We start from the raw sequence: 17,699 nt of genomic DNA, 5'->3' as shown, positions 1-17,699 counted from the left end.
AGGGGTGCAGCCCCACTGCCCCCTTGATCTTGGACGTCTGGTCTCCAGCCTGTAGAATACACTTCCATTGCATTGAGTCACCCAGTTTGTGGCCATTTGTTACGGCAGCCACAGGAAGCTAATACACATGGGGATAAACATGTTCCTCCACCCCCTCTGTGTACGACTAGAGATGGATATAGGAGCATGTGTGTGTCTGTCTGTCTGTCCACTCTGTATTCAGTAAATACACCCCGGCTGCCGGCCGGATGCTTGCTGCCAGGACAGAGCGGTGAGCAGGGCCATTGTGGTCCCTGTCCCGTCCAGCTCCCTTAAAAGCTGCCCGTCTTCGAGGCCCTGGGGGCTGCCCTACCTGCCCGCCTCAGCCGGGCCCCTCACCCTCCCGCTGGCCATGCAGGACAGCAAATCCCCAGGGAACTCACAGTTTTCAATTCAGTGAACCGAATTAACCAACACCTGACCTACAGGAAGAAGCCTGGGAGGGTGGCTGCCCTCCCTCAGGTGAGAGGAAATGAGAGAAAGCACGGCTCCCAGCCCCACAGAAAAACCAGGGTCCTGCCTCAACCTCGGGAATTAAGTGCGTAAAGTGACAGAGGTCATGGTTTAGGGCAGGGGTCAACACACTTTCTCTATAAACAAGAAAGTAAACAGTTTTGGCGTGACGGGCCAGACCATCTGTCACAAGTCTTCCAGCTGTCACAGGAAGGCGGCCGTGCGTGGCACATAAGCCAATGGGCATGGCTGTGCACCAATAAAACTTTATTCACAAAATCAGGTGATGCCCGGATGGGCCCAGGGGCCGTGGAGCGCCACCTGTGGTTTAGAGGTGAGCTGCAGAGTTTCGTGAGTAAGCAGGTTGGGTGCCCCACGTCCCAGACCAACACGGGAGAGCTCACTCAAGGGTCCCCCACCCTCACCCCAAACGAGGAGCCTCTCCACGTCACCCTAGACGTTGCACATTAGCACTCACAGCGGCGCCCCCGTCTCCGACCTCATCCCTCTTTGTTAAACATTTCCTGGCTCTCCCATCTCCTAAGGTCCAAGGAGCTGCTGGTCGGCCTGCCAGGCTTTATGCCAACACCAGCAGGTCTGGACATTCGTGGGTTCAAAGTTCACCATTCCGACCACGGCCGGCAGTTCTCAAGGCTGTGACACCCAGGACTCCGTGGCTTCGCTGAGAATGGTGTAAGGGGCCAGGGAAACTCGGGCACTCTGACCCACATCCGTCAGGTGCCTGAGCGGACTGGAAGCCGCTTACCCAGCGGCTTCACTTATCCAGGACCCGGCCGAGAACCCACAAGGCCAGAAACCAGCCACTCAGCAGTCAACACAGAAGTGACCGATTCAGTTCATCAGAGGTGATGCCCCCAGCTCCAGAGAGAAGCTTATTCACCGAGAACATGCCGCCTGAGCCAAGGGGGAGCCAAGGAATCAGTAGGAGTCACTCAGAGCAGGACAGGAAAGGCGATCAGAGACAGGGCCTCCGGGGAGGGGAGACACAGCCAGCGGGAGGGTGAGGGGCCCGGCTGAGGCGGGCAGGTAGGGCAGCCCCCAGGGCCTCGAAGACGGGCAGCTTAAGGGAGCTGGACGGGACAGGGACCGCGATGGCCCTGCTCACCGCTCTGTCCTGGCAGCAAGCATCCGGCCGGCAGCCGGGGTGTATTTACTGAATACTGAGTGGGCAGACAGACAGACACACACATGCTCCTATATCCAGCTCTAGCCGTACACAGAGGGGGTGGAGGAACAAGAGGTCCCCCAAGTGTAATAAGGGTCCCTCCCACCCAGCCCTTCGGCGAATCCTAAATCCCATTTCCCAGCCTGAACCCCTGCACAGTGGGTGCGATGAGCCACGTCATGCCCATGGTTTTGTTCCCGTCCGCGGCAAGGGCGTTTTGCACTTGGCAGTGAGGCTACTCATCAGTTGAGTTGGAGTTAATCAAAAGGGATACTAATTTAAAGGTGGGTCAGACTCGGACCTGTTGCCGAGACGGAGGGGCAGCGAGGGCCGAGAGTGGCCCCGGCCAACCGCAAGTCCCGCGGTCCTCACCCTGGCCAGCCTCCTACTTGCTCCGAGGGATCGGTTCGGGGCTCTGCACAGACGCCCGCCCTTCCGTCGGGCACCTGCCCACAACACTCCCCCCCCCAACCCCCACATACAGAACTCCTCTAGGCTGGTATCCTCCACAGCGTGGATGCCCGTCAGATGGGCGACTCGGCCCTGGACTCGGGTCCGCTTGTCGCCGGTGGTCTTCTCCACACGCTCGATCATCTGCTGCTGCCGGTCAATCCAGTAGAGGTGCTTGCCCAGCACGGTCAGACCCATGGGCTGCACGATGTTGGCGTCCTCCAGGGTCAGGCGGTTGGCCCCTGTGAGTGGGACAGATGCCCCCCACCCCGAGTGGCGGCGGCTGACCCCCAGAGCTCAGTCCATGCTGAGCTCAAAACAGAGGGCTGCCAGGGGCCCCAGGGGATTCCATGCTCCGGCCAGGGCCAGGAGCTAGAGCAGCTCCCCTGCAAGCAGCCCTCGGACAGCCCTGCTCCCACTGGGCCGGCCCCTCCCCTCCACCCCACGCATGGAAGAAAAGCCCCTCTAAGCTCCTCTCTGGCCTCAGGGCATCCCAGTCTAAGAGGAAGTCCACTGAGGGCAGCTACAAGTGTGGGTGCTGGAGGCAGAGGGTTCACACTCCTGTCCCAGCCCGCGCTGTGGGACCCTGGGCAGGTCACCCACCCTCTCGGAGACTCCTCTTCTGCCTCACCACATGGGGATCATTCAGGACCTATGTCTGCAACACTCGGCTGGGACTCTATGTGGTAGACACAGAGCCCCAGCACAAGGCCCACCCGAAATAGACCCCTGCCTGACAAACGTGGCGGCTGGTACCATTACGGATGACAAGGGAGGCCGGCTGTCCCAGGCAAGGTCAGATCTGTGGTTTGCTGAGGGACCCAATGCCCAGGGCAGCCCCAGGGCACATACCTGACAGGTCACAGCTTTCGATGCGCTTCAGGTCCGCGTCCACCCAGAAGAGCTTGCCCAGCCTGTTGTCCACCACGAGGGCCACAGGCCGGATGAGGCCCGTGGTGAAGAGGACCTCACGCTCGGTGCCGTCCAAGGCCGCTCGCTCGATCTTGGCCGCGCGGTCCTGCATGTTGGTGAAGTATAGGTACCTGCGGGAGGGGGCAGGTAAAGGACGGGTGTCACGGCCTGCCCGCTCCACGGCCAGGATGGAGCACGCAAAGCACCAGAGAGAGCAGGCCCGGATCCAGCAGGGCTGGCCCCCAAGGCTGTATGGGGTTGAATGGTATCCCCCCCGCCCAAGAATTCTATCTACCCAGAGCTCAGAATGCGACCTTAATTGGAAACTGAATCTTTGTAGATGCCGTTAAGAATCAAGGTGAGGCCATCTGGTCAACACCTGAAGCCCCCAGAAGCTGGAAGAGAGACAAGGAAGGGTCCCTGCAGAGCCTCCCGAGGGGGCACAGCTCTGCTGACACTTAGCTTTAGACATCTGGCCCCTGGAACTGTGAAAGTTCTTTTAATCCCCCAGATGGTAGTCGTTTGTTGTGACAGCCTCAAGGACTAGCACGTGCTCTGGCTAAGTCCCTGCCTCCGTGGAGGCCAGCCTCAAAGGAGACTCATTAGGTTGTTAAAGAGCCACCTAAAATAACTAGGCTTGTGCTCCCTGAGCCCTTGTGTGCTGCAGGGGCTGATACCACCATCATCCTCAGATTCTCAGATGAAGACACTGAATCCCTGAGCTTACATCACCTGCGTGAGGTCGCAAGGGCAGCAAGTGGATGGGGTCAGGTTTCAACCTTGGTCTGCCCAGCCCAGGACCTGTGTTCACACGAGCCATCCCCAGGCGTGAGCTCCATCAAGTGGTGCCTCCACAAGTCTGAGCCCCGCCTGGTGGCAGCCCCGCAGATGCCTGAAGGTGGCTGTTGTGTGCTTGCCGCCAGCCCCCAAACCTTTGCGTGCCTAGCTTTAGTTCTGAGCCTTAGGTCATGTGGCTTTCGGTCTCCCTCTCACCCTGTTTATTCCCTTTGGGACCCTCCGAGTCTGTCTACATCTTCACGGAAGGAAGAAGCTCCCAGGAGTTGAGGCCGTGCCCAGAAAAGTGGTGAGCTCCCTGTGATGGAAGGTATGCAAGTGAATAACCAGCCATCAGCTGGGACGCTCTGGAAGGGATTTTTTGTTTTGGGTTCAGATTTGATGGGGATGGTACAAAACCTATGAACTAAAACTTCTATCCTTTCTCTGTCTCCCCGCTGGGGTGCAGAACCCTGCACTGCGGTGCCCGCCCACCCCTCGGCCTCGCACCCTCGCTCGGCATTGACGACGATAGCCCGGGGCTTGTCACGGTCCCCACGGAGCACCACACCCATGGCGTCTCCATTCAGCCGATGGACGTTGATGGTATTGGTGGCCTCACATGTCCAGAACAGCGTCCGGCTGTAGATGTCGATGCTGAGGTCGTGGGGCTGCCTGTCTGGGTTTTGGCTCTGGCTTGGAGAGGTCAAAACAAAGGGCTGTAAAAACAAAGAGACGAGCATTGGCTACGGCCATCACGGGAGGGCAGAGGCCTCGGTTTCTGAGTCCAGACTGCAAGTGGGGACTCCGGCCCTACCCGGGGCCCCTTCCTGTCAGACCAGCGTGCACCACACACCCGTCTGAGGGGGAAACTGACCAAGCAGCAGCTCCTGGCAGGGCTCTCGGCCGTTAGCTCAGATCTCCAGCCCTCCCACCCACAAATTCGCAGCGGGCTGTCAGCTTCCATGCCCTCCAGGTCCTGTTCCTGCCCCACAGAAGGGCCGCCCACCTGGTGGCTCCACAGTCAGCCCGGGATCACAGCCTCCTTCTCGAGACATCTTTTCTCTTCTTGCTTAATGTCTCGGACTCATGCTTTTGGAAGAAGACCTTCAAACCTTGTTATTTTTTAAATTTAGGGTGCCAGGACAATAGGTGTATAGAATAGAAGTCCACTCCTCGCAGCCCTCTTCTCTGAGGGAAAGGCCAGGGGTACAGGCCCAGGTAGGGGGGGTAGGTGACACACAGCGCATCTCCAGAGCAAGAGGCAGATGCCCCTCTCGGCGGGGGTTCTGTCTACACCCTGCATCTCCGCCCCGGGAGTCTCTCTGGAGAACTATGCCTGACTCTCTGCCACCTGCTGCATCTCAGGGTCGAGCCCTGGTTTTCAGAACTACCAGAGAATACCTTGTTTCACGAAATGCTGCAGAAGGAGGGGAGAGCCTCATCTCTCTTACCGGCCGGAAGCCTGACTCCCTGGTGGATCTGGGCCCCTTGGGTTACCCCGAAAGGTTCTCAGGTGATACGATCTGGTGCAAAGTGGGCTTCCTGGAGCGACTACCAACAGTTTGGATAAAAAGTCCCTTCCTCTGTGAAGGGCATCATTGAGATGATGCTCTGCTAAGAGGTCACTGCAAACTTTATCCATCTCTCGTCAGCAGTCAAAACAAAGTCTCCTGGTGCAAGAAGGGGCTTGCAGCCAAAAAGAAGCCCCTTCACGAGGCCCAGCCTCTTGAACCCAGCTAGAAACGAACAGCACCCTACGCGCAAACAGGAGCCTCTGGTCCAGTCCCACTGGGCAGCTAGAAGCGTGTGACTCACATGTGAACACAAAACACTGCTTTAAAGGGTCGTGTGTCTCTGCAGGTAACAACATCCACATCCCCAAGAGCTGGGGGCTCTGGGAGCCAAGCGTCAGGTCCAGCTGGGCACATTCCTTTCCCAAGAGCCATAGACTCTGGCCAAAGACCACAGCCCGGGGCACCTGCCGGGCTGGGAGTGAAGCAAGATTCCAGCCAGCCCTAGCAGGAATCAGGCTCCCCATGGAGGGTGGGTCTGTGAGGGCCGAGCATAAAACCAGACTTTGGGGCACCGGTCATCAGAACAACCAGCTGCGAAATGCAGGGAGCATGAGATGACACACTGCCCACACCTCTCCTACCCAGGCATCCCAACATTACGTACGTTTAGTACAATAAAAAAAGTTTACTGGAAAAACAGTTTAGTCAAGTAGATAATGATTTAAATCATCATCCTTGGGGAGACACCTGGGTGGCTCAGTTAAGCATCTGCCTTCAGTTCAGGTCACGGTCCCAGGGTCCTGGGATCGAGCCCCGAGTCGGGCTCCCTGCTCAGCGGGGAGCCTGCTTCTCCCTCTGCCCCTGCCTGTGTGCTCTCTCACGCTCTCAAATAAATGAAATCTAAATCAATCAATCAAAAACAAAAAACAAAAAACAAAACAAAACAAAACTTCATTCTTGGGGGTAAGGGGTGCCCCTAATAAAGAATCAAAGGCACCAGAGGGTGGAGCTTAGCAAGACTCACAGGAAGGGAAACAGATGTTTCCCAAATTAAGTAGAAACCCAGAAGGTGTCCCTAAAGGACTTTCCCTTCAAAGTCTCTCCCTGCTTTTGCCAGACACCAGGAAAGAACACTTCCTGATGAGACTTTAAGGCAATTTGCACCCAGCACCTTCCTCAGCAGGGAAGCCACGGGCCATCAATTCACACTTCCCATCCTCCAAAGGACTCAACTCGACTGTCACCTGTCCTGGAAGGGATGGAAGGAACGCATTGCCACCATTCTGCCAGGCTCTGCCCGCCCCCACGCCCCCGCAGAGATGATACCACAGCTGCCCAGGCTCAGCTGGGACTTTTATCGCCAACCAAGGACACAGACCGCAGGGGACGGCTTGTCAACGCTGTGCTGTCAATGGAGTAATCCCGGACACAGCGCTGGGACTCAGGTCAGGGTGGAGAAGAGCCAAGGGAACTTCACAGACACAAAAATCGTCTGGAAGTCTCCACCGGCGGCATTTGTCTGCGTCGCCTTGTAACAGAGCCAAGATTTCACCATAGGACATGAGGTCTGACCCTGATCACGCCACAGAGAAAGGGAGGGTTCGGTAGCTTCTGTACAAGGAGTCTTTGGAAACTGGCGGGCTGGGCCAGGCATGGCGGTGAATGCCACACTAACGGAACGCCAGCCACATGGAGACCCCGAGTGGGCCCCGAGGCCGCCGTGAGATGGTCCTTCACGGAACGGGTCACCGAAACCTAACATGAAAGCGGGCCGTTCTGCTACAATAAGCATTTTGAAAAGGCATACTTGTTCTGATGCATCGATTCACCGGGGCCCAGGGTCAGCCTAACACGGATTTTGCATTTGCCAAAGCACAACCTCATCCCTGAGAAGCGCTGCGTGAATGCGAGGGCGGCCCGCACGAGCACACACCTGCAGCGCCCTCTGCCGCCCGTGTGCGGCGAGCCACGCCCGTGCACGCTGGGCGCGTAACTTCCCGCCCCGACGACGGCTCAAGCAAACCCACGAGCTGTGGCCCTCCCCGCCCCCACGTCCTCAGCCAACTTCGGGTCTCTTCAAGGTCATTAGGAGTTACGTCTTTAATCCTTTAACATATGCAAAAAGGTGTACCTGTATTTATGAGGTCCCTACCTTTTCTTCACCTGTCCCTGGCAAAAATTTTGAGCGCTGTGCGCCTCGCCCCCTTCTCCCATAGCCCTGTGGTTTTGCTGCGTGATTCTGCATGGCGTAGTGAGGTTTCCGAACGCTTGTGTTGCATTACAGTGAAACTGACTCTGCAAGTCCAATGAACTAAGAATAAATCCAGAATAACCGATACCAACTAGCCTTCCACAAAACCACTGTGGAAAGGGAAAAAAAAATCCCATTTCTACCTATAATCACAATCTAAGGGTTTCACACTGCTCAGGATTACACCCTGGGACGGCATAGTTAGAGCCCAGGTTGCTGTTGACGCAAGCCATGCTCTGTTGGCACCCCTCTGCTAAGCAAAAGGGGACGGCAGCCTGGAAACGGCCCAGGGGAGCTCCCTGCCGAAGTGACCCCCGTGTCCCCCAACAGGTACACTTGCCTGGGTCCCGTCATCCTTGGCTCGCTTGATGTTCTGGCGCCCATCCACCCAGTAGATGAACTTGTCCAGTGGGTCATAGTCGATGGCCTTGACGTTCCTCAGCCCATGCAAGGGTAGGATGAGGTCTGGGCTGTGCTGGTCGTCAGGGATCATGCGGCTGATGGCACATTTCTGGCTGAACAGCAGGAAGGTGGTGGGCGCTAGAATGGGCAAAGAGACAAGGGGGCTGCGCGTCAGCGTCCGGAGCTGAAGACGGGGTCGGCAGGGAGGGACGGCATTCCGCTTTCTCCTAAGAGGCAGATTTGCATATGTACCTACTAGATGCACTGGGGAAAACACGGGAAGGACATAAAGCTACTTCCTGGGGGTGGACTATGGCGGATTCTACTTTCCACGTTATGTGTGTCTCTGTTTCAACATTTCGTAAGTGCGTGAACTATTTTGAAATAGACAGCATTTTTAAATTATCGAGACTTAAGACAGAAGGAGGGTGAAGGTAGGAAATACCAAACTCCCACCCATAAACGTACTTAATGCTCAGATAACTGTATCATTTGCCGTACGCCCGTATGTGTTCACGTGAACTGCTGAAACTGTATGAAGTGAACCTGACACGGGAGGGGACACGTTACGGGGGTGTCAGTGAGCCAAACTGCCCAGGCGCAGAAATCGCACTGCTCAGAATGTGTAGGAGGTGACGGTCAGAGCCACTGTCAGAGAATTACAGTTGGGTGGTTTGAAACTAAGTCATGGCCCCAGGTCTGCCGGCCACAAGAGCAGAGGCTCGAGTTACAGGCATCCCCGCCGGTGGGTGACTGCACCTTTGCGCTGACCCTTCAAGGTGATGGCCCCCAGGGGACGGGGACCACGGGGCCAAAGGGGTCCCAAGAGTAGGGAGGCCCAGGTGGAGGACCTGCTGCTTCATCAAGACACAAATACACGGGCCAAGCCCTCAGCTGAGACAGTCCATAGCACGATCTCTGGATGTAAAATCCACTCGCAGGGGAGAGCACTCACTCCCAGAGCCAGGCCTAGGCCTCCAGGTAACATGCAGCTTACGCAGTGTACAACCTACTCAACCATCCAGGAACACTGCGGAGGTACCAAGGTACCTCCAGACAAGACGCTCCTCTGTGCCTCCGCCCCCGGAGCCGGCCTGACCCACACGGGGGAGAGGGGCGCGGGGGCGCAGCAAGGCACTTACGGCTGCAGTTGCGGCTGCTGGGGTCCAGGGTGTAGTGGGAAGCACAGCCACAGCGGTGGCCGCCTGGGATGGCGAGGCACAACTGCCCACACTGCCCGTTGTTGTGCACGCAATCGTTGAGGCCGTCCTGGCGGGAGGAGTGGAACACCAGGATGTCCATCACGAAGTCCAGGTGGCCCTGGATGAGGGTGCGGTTCCGGCCACTGGCCTTGTCGGCCCTCTCGATGCTGTGCAGGTTCCAGTCGGTCCAGTAGATGTAATCACTGTACTGCGTCAGGCCGAAGGGGTGCGGGAGGTCGTCGGCGATCACAACGCGCTCCTGACCTGCGCGGACACACACGGGCACAGCGTCAGCGATGCACGGCCGGGCCCCGGCGCGGGGCTGACCGGCTCAAAGCTGCCTGGCAACCTGCGTCAGAGTCAGAGTGGCCCACCGCTTCGGAAAACAAAGCAGGGCCGACTGCAGCCGGAGTCCGCCTACCCTGTGACCAGGCAAGTCCCCTCCTCCTCCGCACTGGAAATGCACATGCCATACAGGCTGAAACGTGCACAGAGCCACAACCGGGAAACAACCCAGATGTCCATCAGCAGCAGAGTGGATGGGGGCACCCGGGTGGCTCTCAGTCAGTGAAGCGTCTGCCTTCAGCTCAGGTCACTATCCTGGAGTCCCGGGATCGAGCCCCGCATCGGACTCCCTGCTCGGCGGGGAGTCTGCTTCTCCCTCTGCCCCTCCCCAAGCTCGAGGGTGTGCATTCCCTCTCTCTCAAACAAATAAATAAATCTCTTTTAAAATTTTTTTAAAAAATCAATTAAAAGGGGGGCCCAGCTGGCTTAGTCCATGGAGCATGCAACTCTTGATGGTCGTGAGTTTGAGCCCCATACTGGGAGTAGAGACGATTAAAAATCTTAAAAAAAAAAAAAAAAAAATCAATGAAAAATTTTGAGACTAGGAAAAAATACGCCGACATGTCAATAGTGATTAACATGGGGTGGTGAAAATTATGAATAATTACTTTTCCTTCCTGTGTTTCTGTGTTTTCAGCAAAGTCCTACGTTGTTTAGTTTACCATCAGAAACAAGCCCGTTAAGGGCGCCTGGGTGGCTCAGTTGGTTAAGCGACTGCCTTCGGCTCAGGTCATGATCCTGGAGTCCCGGGATCGAGTCCCGCATCGGGCTCCCCGCTCAGCAGGGAGTCTGCTTCTCCCTCTGACCCTCTCCCCTCTCATGCTCTATCTCATTCTCTCTCTCAAATAAATAAATAAAATCTTTAAAAAAAAAAAAAAAAAAAAAAAAAACAGAAACAAGCCCGTTATGACATAAAGACGTTCCCCAAGTGCGTCCATCAAACACACACTCAAGCTCACACCCCCGGGGTCCCGCGCCAGGAGCGGGCTCCCAACAACCATCCTCGGTGAGAAGTGCTTTCACTCAGTTCTCCCCACGGCAGCTGCGTGAGGAAGGTGCCATCGGTGTCAGGGAACTGAGGCCCAGGAAGGTTAAGGAACATGGCTGAGGTCACACGGTAAGAGGCCGGGCCAGGACCGCACCCCAACAGTGAGGCCCCCGGTGCACAAATGTTTGTGGCATTAAACAGAAAGCGTGCTAGAGCAGAGTGACAGCCAGGCCCACGGCACGTAGCCACCCTCGATCTCCAGGGCCGTGGAAGTTTTGGGGCTCACGCTGGTTTCCGCCCCGGTGCCTCTTCCCTCCGGGGCAGTCAGTGAGCTTAATGATTTCAGGCAACCACCGCTGTTCAGGGATGGGTTCCTCATCAGGCACCAGCCTCTCGTAATTCACTGTGGGGCTGGCGGGGCTGTCTCGAAGACACGTTCAGACCTTGCCACTGGCCTCAGAAACCTGGACAGGAAGCATGCGGGGCAGGTGCAACCCACGCTGAGCAGAAACCAGGACGCCAGGGTTCCAGCCCTGGCTCTGCTCATACGATACCCGGGACAAGCCATTCAGCCGGCCTATGCCACTGTTTTCTTACCTGTAAAATGGGCACAACCACACCCATCACGCCGGGACAACAGTGGTGATCAGAAAATCAAGTTCTCTCCATCGCCTGGGGCAGCCTATCACCCGGTTACCCGCCCCCCCCCCCCCCCCCGCCCCGACCCGAGAGCTAACATAACCACTCCCTTCCAGCAGTACAGAGTCTAGATTTGCATGTCCTGCCCCCACTGGTGGGTGACTTGGAATGAGGTATTTTTGTTTTTGTTGTTTTTTTTTTTTTTTACCTATTCCCAGGATGTTGGGTGTGGCCTATGAGTGGATCCGAGACTAATGCCCAGCACACAGTAGGTGCCTGGGGTCAGATGGAGATGAAGTGTGTTAACCCTGGAATCCGGGCAGCGCTCTGCGACCTTAGGGAAATCCCGTGACCTCCCTGGGCCTCAGCTTCCCCATCAACGGAAACCTGAACCATGTTAGAGTCCCGGCACAGGGCCTAGCCCCGGCTCTTAGTAGGTGTGCAGCAAACAACTGTCCCCAGGGCCTCTGTCGACATGCCTACAGCAATGGCACTGGGGTGGACAGGGACAGCCCCCAGAAGAAGACAAAGCTGGATGAGCAGCCCGGGCTGTGTCCATACCTCCTGTGGGGCTTAAGGGCTCGCAGGCCAGAGGGAACGGTGCAGTAGGGGCCGAGAGGTAGCCGGCGCCCCAGCCCAGGGATGCCCCCGCCCAGGAGGACCCCGCCTGGCCCTCACCCAGCATGTCGGACGACTCGATCATGTTGGTGTCCAGGTCGGTCCAGTAGAGACGCTGGTCAGCGTAGTCAATGGTGAGGTCGTTGGCCCGACCCACCTTGTCCACCAGCGTCATGCAGTTGGTCCCGTCCATGAAGGCCCGCACGATCCTGGGTTTCCCACCCCACTCGGTCCAGTAGATGTAGCTGGGAAGACACAGGGAGGGCAGAGCGGGCTCAGGTGCGTCCACCCCCACTGCAGGGCGGGGGGACACGACCGCCGCCATCTCCTCAGTGTGGTCTGAGGTTTTCTCCACCCTGGAGAAAACCACACTGATGACATCCCTCCAGGAAGCAGGAACGGGGTGACACCCTGGGAGCCCCCCACAACCCTAACATCCCTCCAGGTGCTGTCACTGTGCTGCCTCCTGAGTTCCCACAGCAGTTCCCCTGCAGGGTAACGGCAAACACATCTGTTTACAGAGCCAGACCGGTGGCACAGATGGGGTGACCTCGTAACAGAACGCCAGGTGGGATACTTTTGTCAGAGACGGATGCTAATTAAGCTGGACAGGACGCCAGGGTGACAGGGGAAGTCAGGATGAATGTGGGCAAATCAGGACACACGGTCCCCTTACTCAAAAGGGGAAGAAGACAAGAATCTGAGGCCAGCAGGCACTACGGGGCCAGGATCCAAACTCAGCTTTCCTGCTTCCAAAGGGTCCTCCTCCCTTCTTGTTCAGCAGCTCCACAGAAGGAACCCCTGTTCCAGAACCGTGTGCGTCTTACTTGCCCTTCGGCTAAAACCGGGCCTTTCTGCTCTGCCATCCTGCAATCTTTCCTTCTCTAACAGTGTGCGACAGGCAGCGTTCGGGGTACGCCATACACATCACTGATGCACTGGGGGCGAGCACTATGTCCGCAGCACAGAAAACTCTGGTGCACAGGGAGACTCAACCCTGGCCCGTCTGGCCCCCGTGCCCGGGGCAGGGCCCCCAGGCTCCTGACAGGTAAAAGCAGGTGCCTTGCGAGGCAGGTGGAACCCTGCCTGGGAAGCCTGCAAGGAGCCCTTTCTGAGCACGCTGGACTCCAAGGTCCTAAAAGCCAGCAACACGGGGCAAGGGAAGGAGCCCGGCTCTGCTCTCCCTGCTTACCTGTCCCTCAGTAAGTCACTCAGCTTCTCTGAGGCTCAGTTTCCACATCTGCAACATCAGGGACAGAGACACTTGTCCCATGGAGGCCCCCCGGATGCTGCACTGAGACAGCTCGGGTCAAAGTGCCCAGCGCAGCATCCAACAGAGCGGCCACCCTTCCTTCCTTCTGCTCTGGGCCTCAGTTTCCCCTCTGTGAAACAAACTAGATACCTCCAGGGTCCTGCCCGCCCCGGCCACCTCAAAGCTAGTGGCGGTCAGGACGGCTCTAATGAGAGGGCCAGCTGGACAGCCACCCCCCTCGGCCTACAGTCGTCACACGCGGGCTGATGTACGGAAGTGGGGCGGGGGGGAGACACGTGTGAGGAACAAAAGCGGCTCTTACCCTTTGGTGGGGTCCAGGGCCAGTGATCTTGGGTTGTCCAGGTCCCTCCATACAAGGACCTGCCGGAACTGTCCATCCAACCGGGCCACTTCGATCCTATTGGTACCAGTGTCTGCCCAGTAGAGGTTCTTGCCCACCCAGTCGACGGCCATGCCTTCCGGGTAGTCGAGGCCAAACTCGATCACGTGCTCCACGGAGCTCCCGTTCATGAAGGCTCGGCTGATGGTCTGGGAACGGGGAGGAGGCAAGGGCCACGGTTAGGAACCAGCCTTTCTGCAGACCTCTAACCATGAGATAGATGCCTGGCCACCCAGAGCAACTACTGACCACATCTGGTGCCCAATCGCCAACATTCAAAGGCTTTTCAATAAACGTTTTTAGGGAAAAAAAAGATTTGATAATATTTAAGTCTTTATATTTCTGTATGTATATCACATACAAATAGGTTCTTTCATTCAGTAACCTTTGTCATGAAGTTTTATTACGAACTAATAAAAATGCAAAAGGTGAGGAGCTACGGAAACAACACAGAAGCGCTCACGACCACGGTATCGTTTACAGCGGGGAAACGGGAAGCCACTAGGACATTTAAAAGAAGGGAATGGTTACATAAAATACGGAGTATCCGTGCGGTGAAATACTTCACTCATCTAAAGAACTGTGTTAAAGAGTTCCTAACAGCATAATCGATTACCTCTTACAATGTTAAGTGAAAAAACCGGGATAAAGAACCCTCTAGAGCACCCGATGGGGACCATGAGCAACACCGACATGGGGAACTCCCCTGAAACGTCAGCTGGTGGAGGGGATAGAAGTGATTTTTATTTTTATTTTCTTCTTTACACTTTTTTGTCTCCTGCCCTCTTTTCTCCAGTGAGCCCCCGTGACTTAGAAAAATCTCCAGGAGATGGGCAATACCATCGGCAGAATAAGAGATAAATGAGTATGCTACTTCGGTTGTACGGTACTTTAGACCAGGGGCAAGCAAACTTTTCCCTAAAGGGGCAGATGGTAAATATTTAGGCTCCAAGGGCCATAGATCTGGTGCCACTGCACAATCTAGCGGCACAAGCGTGGGCGCAGACAACCCATAGACAAATGGGCATCTCTGTGTTCCAATAAAACTTTATTTCCACAACCAGGAGGCCAGCCCGCGAGCTAGTTTGCCAAATCCTGCTTTACGATAAGAAAAGGCCCTTCTGTGTATTCCTGGATATTCACATGGTGCATAAAGACGGCATTTGCTAATAAGCAGGTGGGCACTGCTGAGGGAGCGAATCCAAAGACGGTGTCAACTTACAATAAAACGCTTCACAGACCCATAAAGCCCATCGTGTGTCTAGTGGACGTGCTGGTTATAATCATTCGTGTTAGTTTATTAAAACAGTCACTCATACTTTATTGTCATAGATCACGTTACCATAAATATTACAGCTCCTTTTTCTTTCTTTTTTTTTTTTTTAGTTCAATGCGGGGCTTGAACTCATGACCCCGAGATCATGAGTTGAACTGAGATTGAGAGTCGGACGCCTGACTGACTGAGCCACCCGGGCACCCCTGAATATTACAGCTCTTCTAAGTCTTAAAAGACTATAAAAGCCTTCGAGGTGGTGCCGTCACAGGCAAGGCGTCCACAGCGAAGCTGCGCGCGTAGGACACCCCGCACGCAGACTGTACCTTCAGGCTGACGTCCGTCCAGTAGATGTGATTGTTGGACACATCGAAGTCCAGCGCAGAGGCCTCCTTGACGCCCGTCAGCGGGATGGCCACGTCATTGTTGTTGGTCTCCAGGGAGATCCTGTGGATGGCGGCCCTGCTGGTGAAGACCAGGAAGGCCTCGGGGACGATGCAGGTCTTCATGTCACTCAGCAGCTCCAGGCCGATGGGGCAGCCGCACTTGGTTGCGTGAGGCGTGAAGAAGCACAGGTGGCTGCACCCCCCGTTCTTGTCTGCACACGGGTTGGTTCCTGGAAGCAAGCATGGCAGCTCTAATAACCCTCGGTAGCCCAGCAGAGGGAGGTGGGCATGGGTCCACCATCCCATGGGGCTCTGCCCCAGCCAGACAGCACATGGGGACCCCGGGTGGGGAGGACGGAAACCGAGGTCCTCCCCAGCTGCAAGGAAGGGACAGTAACAAGCACAATGTGGCTGGCCCTGCGTCCAGGGTGACCCGGTGCCTAGAACTCAGTCTGTCCGCCCAGCAGCCTGGGAGGCGGGAGCCATTCCCACCGCTGTTTTCCAGTCGCAGAAAGTGAAGCCCAGAGAGGCTGGTGGAGGTGACACAGGCAGGAAGTGGCGCAGCTCTAAGAATGGGCCGTGATGGGACAAGTCTCACACACACACACACACACAGCCCCCGGGCCTGGACTCCGGGCCTGCTGACTGGCCCGACCGCCCAGATGGCACCTCCCAGGTGCCAAGGCCTCACAAACCCACACTCGCCCAGGACTGCCAAGGGGGTCTCTTCTTCACTAACACAGAGTACTTAGGGTGTTCATTTATTGTTGGCCAGCCTGTTAATCTCCTTTACCTACCGAGGCACTGTTAAAAGTGACTTTAATGTAGTGTTAAGTATTTCAGCTAAGAAAAAGAATCCTGTTCCCCAAATCTCTCAGGAAGTCCTGAGATGAGAGAGAGAGAGAGAGAGAGACGAACCCAATTTCTCAGCCTGAAAGCACAGCTGACAGACACATCTTTTTTATTACCTGTTGGGTTTTATTTCTTGTTTTTTGAAACCATCACTCACAGACGGGCCTCACCGTCCACAGCAGATATTCAGTGTGTTCTAAAAGGCGACTGGGAAACGAAGCTTATCGGTCCCATCCCTCTTTGTCAGGAACCCAGGTGGCTGGGCGGTAAGACCCGTCCCGGGGACACAGAAGGCCCAGTTGCTCTCAGCCGCACCGCACCCCCCCCCCGCCGCCCCCACAGCCTCACCTCCAGGTCTTTGCACAGCTGCCCCCGTGCCTGGCCAAACTTGCCCCCACCTGCCCCCTAAATTCCAAGCTCAAGTGACCTCCCGCGTGTGTTAAAGCCAGGCATCCCTAGCATCATCCCAGGTTTAGCCACTGCCCAGCGGAGAGCTAAGGACTGTCTCAGCCACTAGACGGAGGGACTGGGAGCTACCTGAGGGCAAGCACTGGATCCTCTCTGCCCATTCATTCCTTCATTCATTCATCCAGCAAAGTTCTACTGAGCACCTCCGATGACTACAGCAGGTGCTGTAGTAGGTGCAGAGGCCCCCACTGGGAACAGAGCCCCAGCCCACGTGGAGCCCACAGTCCCACCCCCACCACACCTGGACACTTACTTTCTCCCGTGTAGCCTAATGACCCGCATCTGGAATTCTTTTCATAAAGAGACAAATCAGGTTAAGTGAGCTTTCTGCAGATCCTGGCTTTCAGATAAAAGGTGTGGGGGGGGGGGGGCACCTGGGTGGCTCAGTCAGTTAAGGATCTGCCTTCAGCTCGGGTCATGATCCGGGGGTCCTGGGATCGAGCCCCGCAACAGGCTCTGTGCTCGGCGGGGGACATGCCTGTCCCTCTCCCTCGTCCTCTGCCCCTCCCTCCTCACATGCTGTCTCTCTCTCAAATGAATAAATAAAATCTTAAAAAAAAAAATTACGTATCTGAAGGTCCAGCCTGGCCACACTGGACAACAGTCACAGCCCACCCCAGTGATGAGGTTGAGGCAGACCTGGAGTGAGTCCCAAGCTCAGCCACATCAGCAACGTGGCCATGCGTCCCTCCTTCCTCCCCGTGTAAATGGGGCTTGCTCGGTCATCAGCGTACGGGGTTGCTCCGGGCACTAAGGCACTTAGCCCGAGCCTGGCACACAGCAGACACTTAACAAACATTGGCCCTGATCGTAACAATTACCGCCAGCGGCGCCCAGCCACACCCACTACCTAGGCAACAGCCCCGGCCGAGATACCACGTCCATCCCGCCCGTCCTTCACCAGATCTCACCATGTCCTAACCTGCCCCCTCCCCAGGTGGGCGCCCGTGGACTGAAGGGCAGCCACGAGCCCCCTGCTTCTTCCTCGTGCCAGTAGGCTTGGCTCCCCGGCGGCTGGAGGCTGAACGGACTCACCGACAGCCTTGGCCACGTTCACGGCCTTGAGCCCCATCAGGTCGGGCAGCTGGTCGATGATGACGTCCCGGCTGGCCTTGACCTTGTGCACGCGCTCGATGCTGCGCCGTTGCCAGTCGGTCCAGTAGATGAAGTCCCCCAGCAGCGTGAACCCGAAGATGTGTGGGAGCTTGTCCTCCAGGAGCGTCCGCCTCTTTGTCCCGTCGACGTTGATCACCTACAGGATGGCAGACACAGGTATGAACCGGCCTCGGGCC

The 17,699-nt window shown here is 56.5% G+C and overlaps 1 protein-coding gene across 3 annotated transcripts in view; it reads right to left on the bottom strand.

Annotated features, from left to right (window-relative positions):
- LRP5 (LDL receptor related protein 5) overlaps nucleotides 1-17,699 on the bottom strand; it is a 101,987-nt gene that overhangs the window by 15,865 nt on the left and 68,423 nt on the right. For all 3 annotated transcript variants that reach the window (XM_027580149.1, XM_027580150.1, XM_027580151.1), the window contains 9 exons: nucleotides 17,443-17,659; nucleotides 15,028-15,317; nucleotides 13,351-13,577; nucleotides 11,837-12,021; nucleotides 9,127-9,450; nucleotides 7,923-8,122; nucleotides 4,325-4,533; nucleotides 2,981-3,171; nucleotides 2,161-2,370 (listed from right to left, as the gene is read on the bottom strand). In XM_027580149.1, coding sequence (XP_027435950.1) covers nucleotides 2,161-2,370; nucleotides 2,981-3,171; nucleotides 4,325-4,533; nucleotides 7,923-8,122; nucleotides 9,127-9,450; nucleotides 11,837-12,021; nucleotides 13,351-13,577; nucleotides 15,028-15,317; nucleotides 17,443-17,659 — 2,053 coding nt within the window. The remainder of the gene's footprint in view (nucleotides 1-2,160; nucleotides 2,371-2,980; nucleotides 3,172-4,324; nucleotides 4,534-7,922; nucleotides 8,123-9,126; nucleotides 9,451-11,836; nucleotides 12,022-13,350; nucleotides 13,578-15,027; nucleotides 15,318-17,442; nucleotides 17,660-17,699) is intronic.

The sequence above is a fragment of the Zalophus californianus genome, chromosome 11 (assembly GCF_009762305.2).
Source record: "Zalophus californianus isolate mZalCal1 chromosome 11, mZalCal1.pri.v2, whole genome shotgun sequence".
NCBI classification, from domain to species: Eukaryota; Metazoa; Chordata; class Mammalia; order Carnivora; family Otariidae; genus Zalophus; species Zalophus californianus.
The sequence above is the reverse complement of the archived record's forward strand: the minus strand, read 5'-3'. Positions and strand labels throughout refer to the sequence as shown.